At 40.0% G+C, this 21,486-nt stretch overlaps 1 protein-coding gene across 1 annotated transcript; it reads left to right on the top strand.

Moving 5' to 3' along the window:
- Nucleotides 1–3,170: 3,170 nt before the first annotated feature.
- On the top strand, nucleotides 3,171–3,829 carry LOC129077800 (ADP-ribosylation factor-like protein 4A). The gene has a single exon (XM_054582356.1). The coding sequence runs from the start codon at nucleotides 3,233–3,235 to the stop codon at nucleotides 3,827–3,829; it is 597 nt and encodes a 198-aa protein (XP_054438331.1). The 5' UTR covers nucleotides 3,171–3,232.
- Nucleotides 3,830–21,486: the final 17,657 nt, after the last annotated feature.

Here is a 21,486-nt window from a genome sequence, read left to right as displayed (position 1 = left end):
GGAAGAGCAAGAAATTGAAAACTTATTTGAAAAAAAAATAATGAAAGAAGACTTCCCTAATTTGGCAAAGGAAATAGACATACAAGTCCAGGAAGCACAGAGAGTCCCAAAGAAGTTGGATCCAAAAAAGAACACACCCAGACACATCATAATTAAAATGTCAAATGTTAAAGATAAAGAGAGAATCTTAAAAGCAGCAAGAGAAAGGCAGAGAGTTACCTATAAAGGAGTTCCCATAAGACTATCAGCTGATTTCTCAAAAGAAGCTTGCAGGCAAGAAGAGACTGGCATGAAGTATTCAAAGTGATGAAAAGCAAGGACCTACAACTGAGATTACTCTATCCAACAAAGTTATCATTTAGGATGGAAGGGCAGATAAAGTGCTTGCCAGACAAGGTAAAGCTAAAGGAGTTAATCATCACCAAGCTATTATTACATGAAATGTTAAAGGACTTAAGAAAAAGAAGAAGATCAAAACTGTGAACATTAAAAAGACAACAAATTCACAACTATCAACTGAATCTAAAAAACATAACAAACCAAGCAAACAAGCAGAATAGAAACAGAATCATAGATACAGAGATCATTTGGAGGATTATCAGCTGGGGGAAAGAAAGGGGAGATTGAGGAAAAAGGTGCAGGGATTAAGAAGCTTAATTAGTAGGTACAGAATAGACAGATGAATAAAAGAATAGTATAGGAAATGGAGAAGCCAAAGAACTTATATGCATGCCCCAGGGACATGAACTGAGGGTGGGGGAAATTGTTGGAGGGAATGGGGCTACTGGGTTGAGGGAGGCAAAGAGGGAAAATTGGGACAACAGTAATAGCATAATCAATAAACTATATTTAAAATCTTTGCTCCACTCTGAGTTGTTTCTTCATGTTCTTGGTGTGGGTATAATGATATTTGAGAATTTTGAAATTCAGACCATGAAATGAAATACTCTGTGGTTAAGCCACAGTGCCAATGGGATACTGTCACTGAGGGTACCACTAACTACACAACTACATAGAATACCAGTGTTTACATTCTACTTGTACCTTGTCCTGCGATCTCCAGATCCTATTTTATAGTGGGAAGAGTAAACCTGGACGAACAATACAGAGGTGAGATCCAGAGTTAAGCAACAATGCATTCTTGGCAAACATGTACAAATAAACAAAGCTACTCATGGGTAAATTTACAAAGAGGACAATGCCTCCTTTGGTGCCCACCCAATTCTCTTGTGCATGTCTCTATTCCCTGTTTCCTTTCTTCCATTGATGAGATTATAAGAGTTCCCCACTTGTAGCAACTCAGAGTCCTCTCCTGAGTTGCAGCCTTCCCAACGCTCTCTCTCCCAGCCCTTGTTCCAAAATTGTCATGAGCATTCTCCCCTTCCTATCCCCAACCCACAGCCCATTCTCTTTCAGCATGGCTCATCCGTGCTGGGTGTTAGGATAGGGTGATTGAGTAAATCAATCTACTTTAAGGCATGATGACTGAAGATATTTACCTTTAAAAGAGATGCTTCTAACACAAATGAATCTGTAATTCTAGGGATTTTAGGCAGCAACTAAGAGAAGAAAAAGTGAAGATTTTCAGGCTGTGACAGAGAAGAGAGAAGTAGAAATTTGGGAACATCTTTGATATATTACCCACTTAGTCCACAACGAACTTAATCTACTTAAAGTCAAGTCTAGAATCACTTCCTCATCTGGGAGAGAAGTAGAAAGGAAAGCAAGGGGAAATTTTTCTTCTGAAGTCATGAGGTACCTTCCCTTTTGCCTCCTACACCCTCTTTTTATGTCACCAATCATGGATGTCTCTGGTCTATGTCCTCAGTGAATCCAACATGGGTTTATAATCGCACAAACTGTAATAAAGATAAAAAACAGAAAATAAACAGCTACTCCAGAGTATCTTTTCCTAGAAGCACTCCTAAGATATCAGACTTTGGATCAATCTGTTTGCAAGGTTCTTGTTGCATAGGCAGAGTTGTGAAAATAAACAAATCCAGCCCTGGCCAGCATGGCTCAGCTGGTTGGAGTGTCATCCCATGACTGAAGGGTTGCGGGTTTGATTCTCCATCAGGGTACATACTAGGTTACAGGTTTGGTCCCTGGTCTGTGGACTTATAATCCCTGGCCCAGGAGTGTACGGTAGGCAGCCAATAAATGCTTCTCCCTCATACCATTGTCTCTTTCTCTCCCTTCTTTTATCTCTAAAAAAGCAGTGAAAAGAATAATCTCAGGTGAGGGTTAAAAAAATTAAAATAAGCAAACCCAGACAAGTAAAAAGCGACAATGATAATGACATATCTGTGGGCTCTAATGTTCTCAGGTCCCTGTTGTGTCCCTAATGAGAAGAGTCCAAAAGAAAGTACAGGTTCTTTAAGTTAAGCCTGATGAACTTCTTCTTGTAGTAAATATCAAAAGCAGGTAAAGAATTGATAGCACTGAACAAAACAGAGCACTAAGAGGTTCTGCTACTGACTATTCCTCTCATAATAATGCACAAAAATAAGTTTGTGCTTAACTGTCTGTAATAGCAAAAGATTTGGGGGGCATGAAATGTCCACCAATAGGGAACTTGTTAAATAAATGATGGTGCATCTAATCAATGAAATACTAGGCAGCTGACCAAAAGGACGAGGATGCTATCTATTCACTGGCATAGGAGCGCCTTCCTAGAGATTGAATATATAAAGGTGCTTTTTGTTAAGAAGGGGGAACAAGGAATGCACTTATTCACATTTGTTGCATTTGCGTAAGTAAATGATAATTAGGTGGTTACTTGTACAGAGAAAGTGGGCAGGGGAGTGAGATAAATGGGAACAGGAGTGGGAGCCAGACTCTTTACCACTTTATATTGTTTGGATTTTTGAGGCATAAAAACAGATTACCTATTGAAAAAGCCTTTATGATTAGAACTTGAAATATTTTCAAACTGTCGAGCCTTTAATATATTATTCCCCAGTGAACTAGGTTGAACTAGGACAATGGACTCCATGGGACACAAGAGGAAACAGAACCTCAAAGTGATGTGGATAAGAACCCACCTCTGGGACAGCTAAGCTGAGCCGACGTGCGGGGCTTACCCTCTCCACATGGACACGCTTACCAATGCTTTCTCATTTGGAGACTCCAGTTTGGAAGCAGTCTTGAAGATGGGTCCCCTAGGAGGAGAAGTTGTAAAGCAGTAAGAAGAAAGCATTTCAATTTGGAACAATATTTTTTGCAACTGGAAATGGGGAATGAACTGTCAGACCAGACTTCTATCCTGTCCAGCCTGCCTTCATTTCAGTCCTATCACATTGTTATTCTGGGTTTAGACTGTGCTGGAAAGACAACTGTATTATACAGGCTGCGGTTCAATAAATTTGTAAGTACCATACCTACCAAAGGATTTAACACCAAAAAAATTAAGGTAACCTTGGGAATTTCTAAAACAGTCACTTTTCACTTCTGGGATGTAGGCCAGGAGGAATTAAGACCACTGTGGAAGTCATACACCAGATGGACAGATGGCATTGTGTTTGATGTGGACTCTGTTGATGTTGAAATGATGGAAGAAGTGAAAACTGAACATCATAAAATAACTAGGATATCAGAAAATCAAGGATTCCCTGTACTTATAGTTGTTCACAAACAAGACCTAAGGAACTCATTTCTCTCAGAAATAGAGAAATTGTTAGCAATGGGTGAACTGAGCTCATCAACTCCCTGGCATTTGCAGCCCACCTATGCATTCCTAGGAGATGGACTAAAGGAAGAACTTGAGAAACTACATGATATGATAATTAAAAGAAGAAAAACGTTGTGGCAACAGAAAAAGAAAAGATGAATGGCAATACCTTTCATACCTGTGTGGAGTAGGTTTTCTGTGGTCTGATTTTGACAAATGGAAGAGCGTGTACAGCCTGGTTTGCCTGCCTGCCCTCCTGGATGCTGTTAAGCTTGTTTTTATGAACAGTCAGATGCCCAACTCTGTTGCCTTGTGAAGATGAGTAAATGCAGTGCTTCTTAAGATGATCTCTTCTCCCTACCCCACAAATCTTTTGGTACTACCATTTTGGGAAGTCAAGCAAAGACAGTAAATTGACCAGAAAACAGTTGTGGAAATTTGACCTGAAGTTAGTGAAATAAAATCTTAAAATTAAAGAAAAGAACCCACTTCTGCCATTCTTTGATCCTGGGCTTCACTTTTCTAACCCTACCTGTATAATGGAGATAATGATAGAATCGAAATGATGAATGTGGAATGGCAAGTGAGGACATAGTAAAAGTTAGCTATCGCCATTCTTATTATTGCATAGCTGATTGGTGGCTGGGATACTAGAACCAGGTCTCCTGACGTCTATCTCCTCCACTTTATGTTTCCCTGGAAGGTATACAGGAAAGCGGCTGTTCTTTGCTGTTCAAATATGTACAGACTTCTGGGAAGGAAGGCAGCTTCAAAGAGCTGAGCAACTTGGTGTTGATTAAACAAAAAACCCTGAAATGAACAGTTTTTCCCTCTAAAAGTTGTCCTGTCCTCGGTTCATCATAGCACTTTAAAACTTAACGTTAATGGATGAACTAAAATGATGTTTGAGGTTTTATTTAAAATAATATAAGGTTATAGTTGCATGCAGGCCTGGGTGCTGAGTACAGAGTTGCTGGAGCAGATAGTAGATCCCTGGCTAAAGGAGGCACAGAGCTTCTAGAGACACTTGAGGAGAGACTGGAGATGGAGGCATAGGGGAGAGAACTGAAGGAGTAGCTGCGGGGATCCTGATGCTGACTCCTCCTCCACCCCTCAGTGTCCATCTTGCTCAGGCAGACCACTCCCTTGAGTGGCAGCAGCCTGAAAGGAGCCACACCCTCAAGAGACTCTGCCCTGCCCTGTGGTGCCTGAGCCTGATGGCTAAGGGCAGAGTGACTAGGATAAAAAGTGCAGGAAACAGACACAGACAGTAGATTCCAGGAAGTCTCAAACATACTGCCTAAGGTCAAACGGGATCAATATCTGACATCATCAGAGGGAGACCCAGAAAGCAAAAATGGCACTCTCCTACCATAGAAGTTCACACCAAAAATGTCAGGAAATTAAAGTAGATCAATTTAAGAAGCAGAAGCAAAAAAGAAGAGCCTGACAAATAATGGGAAGAAAATGAAACTCACCCCAATAAAAGGGAAAGGAGGACTCCCCACAAAGAGAACTGAATGAAATAGAGGCAAGTAAACTATCAGATATTAGATTAAAAACAATTGTTCTAAAGAAGTGCAATGACATTAGTGAGCTCAGAGAGAATTACAAGAAACTACAGGGAAACTATGAGGAACTTACTGCAAACTATATGAACATGAAAAAGGACATAGAAACTATCAATAAGAGATAAGAGAAAATGAAGAATACACTTTCTGAATTGAAGAACACAATAGAAGGAATCAAAAGCAGGCTAGGTGAAGCAGAGGATTGAATCAGCAAGCTAAAGGACAAGGTACAAAAAAAGCTTCCACAAAGAACAAGAAATTGAAAGAAGACTAAAAAAGAATGAAGAGACATTGAGGGAAATGCAGGACAACCTGAAACGTAATAATATCCATAAAACAGGGATACTAGAAAGAGAAGAAGAGGATGAGGAAGGAATAGAGGACCTGTTTGAAAAAGTAATGATGGAAAACTTCCCTTGATGAAGGAGAGAAGAAGTAAGACAAGTAGAGGAAGCACAGAGGGCCCCATTCAAGAGGGACCCAAGGAGGTCCACTCCAAGACACATCATCATTAAAATGGCAACTATCAAAGACAAAGAGAGAATCCTCAAGGCAGCAAGGGAGAAGGAGAAAGTAACATACAAGGAGGCCCCGATAGGGCTAGGAGCTGACTTCTCAAAAGAAACACTATAAGCCAGAAGGGAATGGCAAGAAATATTCCAAGTCATGAAAAGCAAGGGTCTACAGCCAAGGCTGTTCTATCCAGAAAGGCTCTCAATTAAAATAGAGGTGAAATAAGGAGTTTCCCAGACAAAAGAAGGCTAAAAGAATACACCTCCACCAAATCAGCATTGGAAAATATGCTAAAGGGACTGCTATAAGAAGATGAAGAAAAAGAGTGAGAGAGAGAAAAACACAGGTAGAAACGGAAAAAATGGATAAGTTTCTATCAATAATAATTCTCAATGTAAATGGACTAAATGCCTCAATCAAAAGACACAGGGTAGCTGAATGGATAAGAAAACATGACCCATACATATGCTGCCTACAAGAGACCCACCTCAGAGCAAAACACCTACACAGATTGAAAGCAAAGGGATGGAGAAAAAAAAAATTCCAAGCAAAGGGGCAAGAGAAGAAAGCAGGAGTTGCAATACTTATATCAGACAATAAGATTTTAAAACAAAGGCCATAAAAAGAGACCCAGAGGGACCCTTTATAAATACTTAAAGGAAGAATCTATCAAGAAGACATCAACATTATAAACTTATATGCACCCAACATAGGGGCTCCCAAGTATATAAGGAAATTGTTGGATGACTTCAAAAAAGATATAGACAGCAACACACTGATAGGAGGGGATTTCAACACCCCACTGTCAAAAATGGACAGATCTTCCAAACAAAACATCAATTAGGATATTGTAGAGCTGAATGATGCACTGAATCAAATAGACTTAACTGACATATATAGAACCTTACATCCCAAAGAAGCAAAATACACACTTTTCAAATGCTCATGGCAGTTTTTCAAAGATAGACCACATGATAGGGAACAAAGCAAGCCTCAGCAAATTCAGGAAAATTGAAATAATACCAAACTTTTTCTCAGACCACAAGGCCTTGAAACTCGAAATCAACCTCAAAGAGAAACCTCAAAAACTTGCAAACTCATGGAGACTGAACAGCAGACTATTAAACAATGAATGGGTCATAATGAGATAAGAGAAGAAATCAAAACATTTCTGGAAACAAAGGAAAATGAACAGACAACAGTCCAAAACCTATGGGACACAGCAAAGGCAGTCCTGAGAAGGAAGTCATAGCAATACAGGCTTACCTAAAAAAGATAGAAACATTTCAAATAAAAGACCTAACACTACAACTTCAAGAACTGGAGAAACAACAACAAATAAATCCCAGAGCAAGAAGAAGGAAGAAAATAGTCAAGATTAGAGCAGAACTGAATGACATAGAGACGGAAAGAACAATTCAAAGGTCAGTCAATCCTGGAGCTGGTTCTTTGAAAAGATAAATAAAATCGACAAGCCTTTAAGCACACTCATGAGGAAAAAAAGGGAGAGGACCCAAATAAATAATATCAGAAATGAAAGAGGAGAAATAACAACTGACACCACAGAAATACAAAGGATTTTCAGAAACTACTATGAACAATTATATGCCAAGAAATTTGAAAACCTTCATGAAATGGACAAATTTCTAGAAAAATATAATCTTCCAACACTGAAGGACGAAGGAACAGAAAGCTTGAACAGACCGATAACAACTAGGGAAATTGAAGCAGTAATCAAGAAACTCCCAGCACACAAAAGCCCTGGGCTGGATGGTTTCACAGGAGAATTTTACAAAACATTTAAGAAAGAGCTAACCCCTGTCCTTCTCAGACTATTCCAAAAAACCCAAGAGGGAGGGAAGACTCCCAGACTCTTTTTATGAGGCCAGCATCACCCGAATTCCAAAACCAGATAAAGACACTACAAAGAAAGAAAACTACAGGCCAATTTCGCTGATGAACATAGATGCTAAAATCCTCAACAAAATATTGAGAAACCGTACCCAGCAACACCTTAAAAAGATTATACACCAAGACCAAGTGGATTTCATCCCAGGGATGCAGGGATGGTTCAGTATACGCAAGTCAATAAACGTAATCCATCAGATAAATAAAAGACAAGACAAAAACCACATGATCATCTCAACAGACGCAGAGAAAGCATTCGATAAGGTTCAGCACCTGTTTATGATGAAAACACTCAGAAAAATGGGAATAAATGGGGGCATTCCTCAACATAATAAAGGCCATATATGAAAAACCTACATCCAACATCATACTCAACGGGCAAAAACTAAAAGCTTTCCCACTAAGATCGGGAACATGACAAGGAGGTCCGCTTTCACCGCTTCTCTTCAACATGGTATTGGAAGTTCTAGCCACAGCAGTCAGACAATAAAAAGAAATAAAAGGCATCCAAATAGGAAAGAAGTAAGTAAAAGTATCATTGTTTGCAGATGACATGATAGTGTACGTAGAAAACCCTGTAGACTCCACCAAAAAACTCCTCAACCTAATAAGTGAATATGGCAGAACAGCAGGATACAAAGTCAATATTCAGAAATCAAAGACATTTTTGTACACCAGCAATGCAATAGAAGAAGAAGAAATCAGTGAAAAAATACCATTCGATATAGCAACAAGTAAAATAAAGTACCTAGGAATAAATTTAAACAAAGAGGTAAAAGACCTGTACACAGAGAACTATACAACGCTGAAGAAAGAAACTAAGGAAGACACAAATAAATGGAAGCATATACCGTGTTCATGGATTGGAAGAATTAATATCATCAAAATGTCCATACTACCCAAAGCAATTTATAGATTCAACACAATCCCTATTAAGATACCAATGACGTATTTCACAGACATAGAACAGACATTTCAAAAATGTATATGGAACCATAAATGACCCTGAATAGCCACAGCAATTTTGAGGAAGAAAAACAAAGCAGGAGGGATCACAATACCAGACATAAAACTGTAGTACAAGGCCACCGTAATCAAAACAGTCTGGTATTGGCACAAGAACAGACACATAGATCAGTGGAACAGAATAGGAAGCCCAGAAATAAAGCCATGTCTCTATGGTCAATTAATATTTGACAACGGGGGCAGATGCCTAAATTGGAGTAAAAATAGCCTCTTCAACAAATGGTGTTGGGAGAGCTGGACAGCTATGTGCAAAAAATTGAAATTTGACCACCAACTGACACCATACACAAAAATAAACTCAAGATGGATAAAAGACTTAAATATAAGTCGCAACACCATCAAAGTCCTAGAGGAGAACATTGGCAGGAAACTCTCAGATATCCCACGCAGCAATATTTTCACCGATATGTCTCCTAAAGCAAGGGACATAAAGGAAAGAATAAACAAGTGGGACCTCATCGAAATAAGAAGCTTCTGCACGGCTCAAGAAAACATCAGCAAAATGAAAAGGGAATGATCCGTATGGGAAAATATGTTTGCCAATGATACGTCAGATAGGGGTTTGATCTCCAAAATACATAAAGAACTCACTCGACCCCACTCCAAGAAGACAAATGATCCAATCAAAAAATGGGCAAAGGACCTGGGCAGACGCTTTTCCAAGGAAGAGATACAGAGGGCCCAGAGGCATATGAAAGGATGCTCGGCATCACTAGCCATCAGAGACATGCAGATTAAAACCACAATGAGATACAACATCACTCTGGTCAGAATGGCCATTATAAACAGATCAACAAACAACAGGTGCTGGCGAGGCTGTGGAGAAAAGGGAACCCTAGTGCACTGTTGGGAATGCAGACTGGTGCAGCCATTGTGGAAAGCAGTGTGGAATTTCCTCAAAAAGCTGAAAATGGAACTGCCTTTTGATCCAGTGATTCCCCTGCTCGGACTATACCCTAAGAATCCCAAAACGCCAATTCAAAAGAACCTATGCACCCCAATGTTCACAGCAGCACAATTTACAATAGCCAAGTGTTGGAAGCAACCTAAATGCCCATCAGTAGATGACTGGATGAAAAAATATGGTACATTTACACAATGGAATACTATGCAGCAGAAAGAAAAAAACAACTACTAAACTTCGCGACAGCATGGATGGAACTAGAGAGCATTATGCTAAGCAAAATAAGCCAGGGAGCGAAAGACAAATACCATATCATCTCACCTATAAGTGGGACCTAACCAACAATACAAAGATGCAAGGTAAGTAAGTCCAGCAACACTGAAAGGAAAAGAAACCAACAGAGACAAGAGGGAAGGAGGGAGAGGTGGGCGGGGGAAGTGGAAGGGAAGGGGAAAGTCAAGAAACATATAGCAAGGAGTCCTGGACAAAACCAAAGGGGAAGGATTGAGGGAGGGAGGGGGGGAGGGAGAAGGGAAAGCTTGGGTGAAGGCAGAGATAAAGTATTTGAAAAAAATTAATTAATTAAATTTAAAGAAAATAAAAAATAAAAATAAAAATGGGCAAAAGAGATGAATAGACATTTCTTTAAAGAAAATATACAAATAACCAATAAGCACATGAAAAGATGTTGATCATCATTAGCGATCAGGAAAATACACATCAAAACCGTGAGATAACACTCCACTTCACTCACTAGGATTGCTATAATTTTAAAAGCACTTAAAAAAAACACTATATACTAACAGCACTGCCCAGGATGTAGAGAAATTGAAACCCTCACATGTTGTTTCTGGTAATGTACAGTCACTTTGGAAAACAGTCTGGCAGTTCCTCAAAAGGTTAAACATAGAGTTATCATGACTCACAAATTTCGCTCCTAGGTATATATCCAAGAGAAATTAAAATACTTAGGTCTGTACAAAAACTTGTACACAAATGTTTATAGCAGCATTATTCATAATAGCCAAAAGATGAAAACAATCCAAATGTCTATCAACAGATAAATAGGTAAATAAAATATGATGCATCCATTCAATGGAATATTATTTAGCAAAAAAAGAATTAAGTATTGATTAATCATGCTACAACATGATTAAGTATTGAAAACATGCTAAGTGAAAGAATACAGACACAAGAAACCATGTATTATAACATTCCAATTTTTATAAAATATCGAGAATGGATAAATCCATATACAGAAAGTAGATTAATATTTCCATGGGGTTAGGGTAGGTGTTGGAAGTGGGATTGACTGATAATAGGTATGAGATTTCTTTCTGAGGTGATGAAAATATTCTAAAATTGAATATGGTGATAGTTGCACTACTTTGTGAATATACTAAAAATCATTAAATTGTACACTTTAAATGGATAAATTCTATGGTACATGATTTATTTGAATAAAGCTGTGATTTTTTAAAAAATGAGTTAGCTTTATATCTATTGACTTTGAAAGATGTCCATGATATATACTTTTAAGTGGGAAGAGAGAGCTCTAAATTATAATATATGTATTATGATTCCATTTTTATGTTTAAAGTGTGAATATATGTTTTTAAGTATATTTTATTGACTGCCTTATTACAGTTGTCCCAAATTTTCACCCATTGTCCCCCTCCACCAGGTACCCCCCTTCCCTCTGGCAATCCTCTCCCTTAGTTCTTGTCCACAGGTCAAATGCGTTAAGTTCTTTGGTTTCTCCATTTCTTATACCATTCTTATATTTCCCTGTTTATTTTGTACCTACTAATTATGCTTCTTAATCCCTGCACCTTTTCTCCCATTTGCCCCCTTTCCCATCCCAGCTGATAACCCTCCAAATGATCTCCATCTCTATGATTCTGTTCTTGTTCTGGTTGTTTGCTTTGTTTTTTTGTTTTTTGGGTTTCTTTGTTAAATTCAGTTGTTGATAGTTGTGAATATGTTGACATTTTAATGTTCATAGTTTTGATCTTTTTTTAAAGTCCTTTTAACATTTCATGTAATAATGGCTTGGCGATGATGAACTCCTTTAGCTGTCCCTTGTCTGGGAAGCACTTTATCTGCCCTTCCATCCTAAATGATAGCTTTACTAGATAGAGTAATCTAGGTTGTAGGTTCTTGCTTTTCATCACTTTGAATACTTCTTGCCAGCCCCTTCTGGCCTGTAAGCCTTCTTTTGAAAAATCAGATGACAGTTTTATGGATACTCCTTTGTAGGTAACTCCCTGCTTTTCTCTTGCTGCTTTTAAGATTCTCTCTCTTTAACCTTTGGCATTTTAATTATGATGTGTCTTGGTGTGATCCTCTTTGGGTCCAATTCATTTGGGACTCTCTGTGCTTCCTGGATTTGTATGCCTATTTCCTTTGCCAAACTAGGGAAGTTTTCTTTCATTATTTTTTCAAATAAGTTTTCAATTTCTTGCTCTTCTTCTTCTCCTTCTGGAAGCCCTATGATGCAAATGTTGGACCTCTTGAAGTTGTCCCAGAATCTTCTTATATTATCTTTGGTTATTTTAAAAATTCTTGTTTCTTTTTCCTGTTCTGGTTGAAAGTTTAGTTCTTCCTTATGTTCCAAATCGTTGATTTGAATACAGTCTTCCTTCCTTTCACTTTTGGTTCCCTATAGATTTTCCTTTATTTCACTTAGTGTGACCTTCATTTCTTCCTTTGCGTTGTTGTCATATTCAGTGAGTTCTTTGAGAATCACGATCACCAGTGTTTTGAACTCTGCATCTGATAGGTTGGCTATCTCTGTTTCATTTAGTTCTTTTTCTGGGTTTGTTCTATTCTTTCATTTGAGCCATATTTCTTTGTCTCCTCAGTTTGGCAGCCTCCCTGTGTTTGTTTCTGTGTATTAGGTAAAGCTGCTTCAACCCCCTGTCTTAGCAGCATGGCCTATGTAACAAAAGCACCTGTAAATTGTGTGGGGTGGAGCCTTAGGTAATCGCCAGGGCAGGGCAACTTGTTTCACTGCTTTGGCTCTGTGCGGGGACAGGGCTCCAAGAAGGAACTGTGTTTTTGCCTGGTTTCTGGAGGTTTTCCCTGCACTCACACCATTTCCAGTCACTTCACTCACTCCCTGTATGTGGCCGGCATCCTTCCAGCTGTTTCCCTGGCGTTGAATCCCAGAGTGGATGTGTTTGCCTATGTTTAAGACTGTGCGGGCCCTTTAGGTGGAGTTTCCAGAAAATACAGCAGTTTCTTCCCCCACCCCAACCCCTACTAGTTTTTACAGCCAGAAGTTATGGGGATTTATCTTCCTGGCACCGGAACCCTTCGCTGTGAGGTCTGGCCTGGGGCTTGGATCACTCACTCCCAATGTATCCCTCCCAATTTTTATCCACCTCATGTGAATGTGGAACTGCCCATGCCTGTTCCACTACTTCCACCACCTCTCCACATCACACTGTATCTCCTCACCTTTCTTCCTGTATCTGCATCTCTACCCCTCTTACCTGTCTGGATGAATGTGGCTTCTATTAGTATTTGGTTGTCAGACTTCCATGAAGTTTGATAATCTGACAGTTTTGGGGTGTTGTTTTTTTGAGATTTAGTTGTAATTCTTTTTGTGGTTGTGCAAGGAGATGAAGCATGTCTACCTATGCTTCCACCTTGACTGGAAGTCAAAAAGTGTGAACATATGTTCATTTGAGCATGAAAACAACTTCCAAAGGATGTATACCAGGCTGTTAACATTGGGAGGTTGGAAAGAAGGGGTTAGAGATAGTGGGAGAGTAAATTTTATTTATACCTATTTGGATTTTCTAACACATTTTTAAAAAGATTTTATGTATTTATTTTTAGGGAGGGGGAAGGGAGAGAAAGAGAGGGAAAGAAACATCAATGTGTGAGGGAAACATTGATGGGTTGCCTCTTGTATTCCTCCCACTGGGGACCTGGACCACTACCCAGGCATGTGCCCTGACTAGGAATCGAACCAGTGACCTTTCAGTACACAGGCTGGTGCTCAATCCACTGAACCACACCAGCCAGGGCTTTTCTTTTTTCACTTTTTTTTAAAAGTACATTTTATTGAATTTGCTATTATAGTTGTCCCAATTTTTTCTCCCCTCTCCTCCTTCCTCCCTGTACCCACCTACTTTCTAGTATCCCCCACCTCCTAGTTCATGTTCATGGGTTGTACATATTAGTTCTTTGGCTTCTCCATTTCCTATACTATTCTTTACCTTCTCCTGCCAATTTTGTGCCTACCTATTATGCTTCTTATTCCCTGTACTTCCTCCCCATTATGCCCCTCCCCTTCCCCCTCCCCATTGATAACCCTCCATGTGATCTCCATTTCTGTGATTCTGTTCCTGTTCCAGTTGTTTCCTTAGTTTCTGTTTATGTTTTTTAGGTTCAGTTGTTGATAGTTGTGAGTTTGTTGTCATTTTCTGTTCATAGTTTTTGCTCTTCTTCTCTTTGTTAGATAAGTCCATTTAACATTTCATAAAGTAAGGGTGTGGTGATGATGAACTCCTTTAACTTCACCTCAGCTAGGAAGCACTTTGTCTACCCTTCCATTCTAAATGACAGCTTTGCTGGATAGAGTAATCATGGACGTAGGTCCTTGCCTTTCATGACTTTGAATACTGCTTTCCAGCCCCTTCTTGCCTGCAAGGTTTCTTTTGAGAAATCAGCTCATAGTCTTATGGGAACTGCTTTGTAAGTAACTGTCCCCTTTTCTCTTGCTGCTTTTAAGATTCTCTCCTTATCTTTAATCTTGGGTAATGTAATTATGATGTGCCTTGGTGTGTGCCTTGGTGTGTGCTTCTTTGGGACTCTTAGAGCTTCCTGGACTTCCTGGAAATCTATTTCCTTTGTCAGGTTGGGGAAGTTCTCCTTCATTATTTGTTCAACTAAATTTTCAATTACTTGTTCTTCCTCTTCTCCTTCTGGTACCCCTCAGATTTGGCTGTTGGAGCACTTAAAGTTATCCCAGAGGCTCCTAAGCCTCTCCTCATTTCTTTGAAATCTTGTTTTTTCATTCTGTTCTGGTTAAATGTTTATTTCTTCCTTCTGCTTCAAATCATTGATTTGAGTCCCAGTTTCCTTCCCTTCACTTTTGGTTCCCTGTATAGTTTGCTCTGTTTCACTTTGTATAGCCTTCATTTCTTCCTTCATTTTGTGACCAAGCTCAACCATTTTTTGTGAGCATCCAGATTACCAGTGTTTTGGACTCTGCATCAGATAGGTTGTCTATTTCTTCATTGCTTTGTTCTTTTTCTGGAGTTTTGATTTGTTCTTTCCTTTGAACCATATTTCTTTGTGTCAGCATACCTGTTACATTATAAGGGGCGAAGCCTTAGGCATTCACCAGGGCAGGGTAACACCCTTCATTGCCTTGTGGTGCTATGTGTGGGGGAGGGGTTAGAAAGGGGACAATACTGTTTTCTTGCCTCTTGCCCCACTTTCCATCACTTCCTTAGCTACTTACAAGTGGATTGTGCCCTTTCAGTTGTTGATTCCCAGGTGGGTGGATTTGTGTACATTCTAGGACCCTGTGGGCCTCTCCGACAAAATCTCCTATGAGGCTGAGAGTTTCTTATGCTCACGTAACCCCCAGATTTTTACAGCCAGGAGTTTTGAGTCTTTAGTTTCCCATGCTGAAACCCTGGGTTTGGCAGTCTGACTTGCTCACCTGTTGTTCTTCCCAGCTTATCCAGGCGCGAATGTGGTATTGCCCCCTCCCACCCATCTGGCAGCTGCTGCGTAGCCATGTGTCTTCTCTGCTCCCATCTCTGCCCCTTTTACTAGTCTGGATGAATGTTTCTTTAACTCCTTGGTTGTTGGACTTCCATGCAGTTTGATTTTCTGCAAGTTCTGGGTGTGTTTTGTTTTTAAATTTGTTGTTATCCTTCTTTTGGTTGTGCAAGGAAGTGAAGTGTCTCTATCTACACCTCCATCTTTGCCAGATCTCTTTTTTCATGTTTTAATTGCACATATATGACCATGTATCTAAGGAAAAATCAGAAAATAAAAAAATAAAAGAAAATCATTTAAAAAGAGGCTGGGGAACAGTGAGAAAGAGAATTGGAATAGGGGAGAGAATGGAGGCAGAGGAAAAAAAATAAGATAATTGAGCTTGCTGGAGGTGATGAGGACTTGTCTTAAAGCAGCAGAAATATAAAGGGGGCAGATTCCTAAAACACTGTAAAAGTAAAAGGAAGAAATAGAACTTATTTACTGAGTGAGTATGAGATTACTCGAAGAGAGAAGTTGTTGCTTATTTTTAAGCAAGATTTCAGGCTTATATACAATACAATTAAGATGTACCTAGAATTTGGCTTTGAGTTGGGGGTACTGGCTGGCTCATGAGATAGACTCACGATGGATGAGTGGTCTGGGGAGTTGTCTGGAAAGAGTAACATTACACAGAAGGAGAGACCAGTGTTAGAAGAGAGGGAACCAAGAGCAAGAATTATAGGACCACATCCTTGTATCGGGCATTCCTGTGAAGAAATATATGAGGAAGTAGTCAGAGAGGAAGAAGGAAATGCAGGAGCTAATGCATTCCCAAGAAGGTAAGGGTCGTCAAGTTTCAAGGAGGACAGGGGGTGGAGTAGGGGACTATATAGCATTCAGTGGAACTTAGTGCCTGGAAGGTCATTCCTTGTGCATCTCCAAGGGAGCATAGTCCACAGTGTAGTTGTGGAATACAGATCGCTGGAGCTGAGAGTAAATCAAAGGCCAGAAGAAAGAGAAGGTAGCAAGTGAAAACTATGTTTTTGAAAAATTTCTCATCATAGGAAAGAGAAGTAATGAAATAGTAGCCTTTCTGAGAAAGCAGGATCTGTGAAAGGTATTTTTTAGCATGGAGGAAATATGGCCATGTTTATAGGCTAATGGGGAGAGCCACTTGAGAGTCTTAGGAGAGAACAGCAAGAAGAATGACAACTGGTAGATTTAGGAGACTTAGAAATAAAATGAAGACCTTTCTCTTGTAAGAGCGGGGTTGGAAGAGAGGAAGAGAGAGAAAGAAAGGTGGATATAAATTGGATATGAATTATAAACAATTTTTTGGTGGAGAGAAGTTGACCTTCTGTCTAGGGGTGATATTTGAACTATTTAACAAGATCTCGGGTAGAGGCTGGGGCAGCTGAGAGGGCACACAGAAGAACAGGGTAACAAAATTATAGGGGCCGAAGCAACATCTCTTAGCTAGAACTTTAAAAATCTGAATAATAATGACCTAAATTCCTCAAAAACTATCATTTATGACAAAAAGAATATGATACTATAAAATGATTCATATTAACTCCCTGATTTAGAAGGTATGTTTTTATGATATAAATAATGGATGCCTTCCATACACTTAATGTGTGTTGGCAAAAGGTCCTAAGAGGGGGAACTGATTGAAATCAAAACTGTTCACACTCTTGGCTGATTCTCTTGCAAACAAACAAACAAACAAACAAACAAAAAACAGTCTCATAGTTCAAACAGGAAAAATTGGGTTCCAGTGTATTTCAGAAAACAGAATCTAGTGTTTACATGACGTTCTTCCTATGCGCACCAGTCATAGACCTCTTTGCAACTCTGTTCTCCCACTGGAGGAGGGAGAGCTGATCACACCGACACTCAAGAGAATACAGGAAAGTGCTTGGGGATGCCCAGATCATAACTGCCAAGTGCATAATATGGAAACTGTCACCAAGGTGCTTGTATCGACCTCAGAAACGTCGGCCTCCAAAGGAGGGCACCCCTGTACTTGTCAGTCCGCATTTTGGAAATATGTATTTCTCCCTCATCACTCCAATGCACTGTAGTACTCTAGCACCAGATACACTGAGGTCTGAGGGCTGCTGGCCCGGTGGAGCAGGCTTTGAAAGATTAATAGGTCCTTGATTGGAACATGATATCTGTGGCTGTAGCCTTTTCAAAACAGAATTTTGTGATGAAAAGAGACCTTTTATCTAACTCTAGCCCTTTAGAGATGAGGAAGCTGTGGCAGCTATTTAATAGAAGGGTAAGCCAACATTTAGACCCATTTAGATCTTCTATTTTCTTTTCCTTTTTTCATATTAATAGTAATCTTTATTTAGTATTTGTAAATATCAGGCTCTGTGATAAACGTTCCAAATATTATCATAGTTAATGCTCTCAAGCACTCTACAAAGTTGTTTTCTGTCTCCAGTTACATCATCTGTAAGATAAGGATAATATTATCATCTTCATTACAGGATCCATTTGGATCCTTTAATCCAGAACACTTACCCAACTTTCTTACTAGAAAGCATAAGTTATAGTTTATATATACATGAAAAAGATTTCTTGATACATATCACTTATTTGTAAATCAGGTAAGATGACAGAATGAGGCATTCTCAGAAGTTTTAAGATATAATATGGAATGCATTATATCTGAATGTATAGCTGACTCAGTGGGACTCATGGTATAATCAGAACACAGATTTATTCTCGTCTGTTCAAACCTGCTCTGTGGGGCTAGTTATTTTCCTGCTCCTTGGATGAATTAATTGCATAGGCCCCATAACTTTTTGGGTCACTCTTAAAAATAATACAAAGGCTTTTGATTACCTTCTTATATCAGTAATTAATATGTCTGGAGTGGTGTAACAATAAAAAACTCCATACTTCAGTGGCAAAGGGGTGTAATGACAGGTTTCCTCTGTATTTCTCCGAGCCTGAAGCCCCTCCCCTTCTTTCACACTCACTAGGCCACCCAGCTCATCCAGGATTAAGGTGTGAAAGAGGAGGCTGAAAGGCCCTGGGCAGCTCTAGTTGGCATGGCTTCTTATGGCCATGACAGATGTTTCCAGTTGACACTTTCTCTCACTGACACTTTTATGGGTTTGTCAGAACCACTGCTGGGGAATCTCTCACCACCCATTTCCTGGGCACAGGCAAGCAAATTCATTTAGCCTTTCACTGGTTGCCTTAGATTCTCCCCTGCCCGACCATGGGGCCTGGGCATCTGAAGGCAAACCTCTGGTTCCTTTCTGCTGAGGTCTCTTTACTTTCCAACGAGTCCTCTTGGGTAGGATCAAAGTCAAGCCCACACTGTCTGTCTCATTCTCTTAGGCTTGACTTCTGTGGGAGTAAATTGCTTCCTCATTATAGTTCCTGTCCTGTGTTCAGGCCACTTTTGCCAACTCTGGCCCTTTAGATTTCTCAGGCATGAGGTAGACACCAGTTCATGGTGTTCTCCAAATTGCATGGGACACATCCTGAGCTCTCTGAAAGGTCTGCCCCAAGAGCCTTTCACCAAACTTAAGGTGAGAGTAAAGGGCCCTTTGCCCTCCACCCCTACCCCTTGGATAAGGTGGAGGATGCAGGAGAGGGGCCTCTTAGAATACCTACATCTCCTCTATAGAAACCATTCTCTAATCCACAGCAGTCTGCTCAGCCTCCGCTGCAAACCTCTTATACCTTCAAGGTAAGTGAGAGGTTAAGGGAACACTACTTTGCAAGACCTACATCTTATAGGAGTGGTGGACAACTATTATGTGGAGCCTCTGATAAAATGAAAACAAAATAATAGCTCCCATTGGACATCCTGTTACCAAATATATTCTCTCTTGTTCTCTTTCCAATTACCTCTACAAGGTTTTCTTTAATAGGTAGATGTTGGTCAAGATCAAATGCAATTTCAATGAACGCTGTTGTTTATCAGAGAAGATTTGAATTTTTGCTGGTTACAGAAGGGTTGGCAATAACTGTGCTCTCTAGAGATTTTTATTATAACTAGAGTCGTTGCAGTTTGAGCAGTGGCAGGGACTCCCAGAATCCTGGGAGTGTCATTTAGGAGTTGTGCTTCTCAACTCTGGTTTTCCAACTGAATAAGAGAGGGATTTGAATCATCAACAGCAAACTGGCTGCCCAAAAGAAACGAAATGAGTGAGAACATACAATTTCCTTATAATTCTAAATGCTCTGTAGTTGTTTCAGTTACTTCACTTATACCAAAAAGACAGTCACCCCTCCTCAGATGGATGGATGCCTGTGCTGTTCACCAGAGTTAGGTCAGCACAGTTGGTAGAGCAACATGGTGTCAGCATCATGGTGCCTCACTGGGGTCCTGTGGCCTGATTATGTCCCTGCATATTGATGTCCATCCTGCTCCAGATAGTTTATGGCTGGCCTCTATCTTCAGCCCTTAAATCCTGTTTGTTCTGTAGTTGGTCCTTTCCTCACATCCTGAAGCATTTTGGAGCACTGTCAACAGATCATTGAGGAATATTTATATACATTTTTTAAAAGGACATTCAGCGCTGGGATAGTACTTTAATTTTACACCTATACATGATCTAAAATATCTAAGGTCATATTGAATATATGATGAACAAATTTTAATGGGTGGGATACCAAAACCAATAAAAGAAAGATAAAAAGCACAGTTAAATTTATATTTTGTCTTCAGTTCTCTTGAAACTTCACTAAAATTCTCATGACATTAACAGAATCTGCTTATAGCAACCAACTCTCCTTCAGGCCAGCACTTTAATGTAATATTTCAGCTGTCAATATCACTGTCAGGAATGTAATTTATTTCACTCTTTCGGTTTATTTAGATAAACATTGGAGATGGAGGTGGCAGTGATTTAGTGCTACTGACAAATGGCGCTGAACTTGCTATCCTCACAAATTCAAGGTGGTTTCTTAAGCAAAAGTGAACTTGGTTCTAAGTGAAAATGAAAATTTTCAAATAAATTAAACATAGTACAAGGATTCTCAGTCCTTCCATAGTGAAAAGGAACAGTACCGGCATCCCATGAAAAGCAGTGTTTTAGTCATCGGCGTGTCAGAACTACCTGCGGCTATTTGTAAAAATACCCGGGGAAAATACCCCTACCGCCTCGCAATGCCTCCCTCCTTCCCCAAACACACACACTCCAGGTTCTGACTCAGGGTCTGAGGTGGACCCATGCATTTGCATTGTTTTAAAGCGCCCCCTCCGGTGATTCTGCTGTGCAGACAATTGAGAGGGACCGTAATTGTTTGGATGGATCCACAAGTTTTAACAGAATGGATTGGAAGGTATGGCTGGAGGGTTTCTTCATTCTGCACAGAGAGAAATTAATGCATAGAGGAAAGGGAGTGGTAGGGGCGGGAGAGGTGTCATGTCAGAGCTGGGGGTCATTCACAGATAGGCCTCAAGCAAGTCTTAACTTTGACAAAGTCACAGATCACTTTGAGAGTCTGATGCAAGCTATAGTTACACTCAGAAAAATACACATAGGCTAACCCCCACAAAATTTAGCACATACTTTTAGGGGATTCTATATTAGAATTAAGTTTCTCTTTTTGCTATCTTAAGGGAATGGATAACAGTCCCATCTGTTAAGCTAAAGAAAACACGAGAGTCCAGTATTTGATCTCAAGAAGCTCACAGTCTAGAAGCCAGGAGAAAACAGTAACAACAAATACACACACACACACACACACACACACACACACTAATCTCAGGAGTGTCGGGGAAGGGAGAGTTCTCAAATGGAGAATTTGAATCGTGTGCTTCTAGAGGCAACAATTTAATGAGGCAGGTGTGGTGCGGAGGCCCTCAAAAGAATGGAGGTCAGTCTGACTAAGGCAGGTTGCTAAAGGAGAACCTACCGTGTGTGGGAGCCCCCTAAGGCTACGTTTGGAATAGAAGTTAATGTTGAGCCTGTGACAGAAATGGCACTGATCCAGCTGCTGCTAGATGTCATTGACATGGTGCCACTGGTAGGTTGGGGTCTTGGGTAGGGAAGCTATTAAAATGCTGATGAATATAATTTTGAAGCAAACCCGAAGGAGACTCTGGGAGGAAGAGAGCAAGCTGTTGCTGGGGAAGAGGGGAGGGAGGGAGAGGGTGGCTTGGAGTCTGCTCTTCCGTGCCAGGGTCAGAA

This window comes from Pteronotus mesoamericanus, unplaced genomic scaffold (genome assembly GCF_021234165.1).
Source record: "Pteronotus mesoamericanus isolate MK-2021 breed Mesoamerican mustached bat unplaced genomic scaffold, CSHL_Meso_final contig_69, whole genome shotgun sequence".
Lineage (NCBI taxonomy): Eukaryota > Metazoa > Chordata > Mammalia > Chiroptera > Mormoopidae > Pteronotus > Pteronotus mesoamericanus.
Note: the sequence above shows the minus strand (reverse complement) of the source record. Positions and strands in the feature narration are given on the sequence as shown.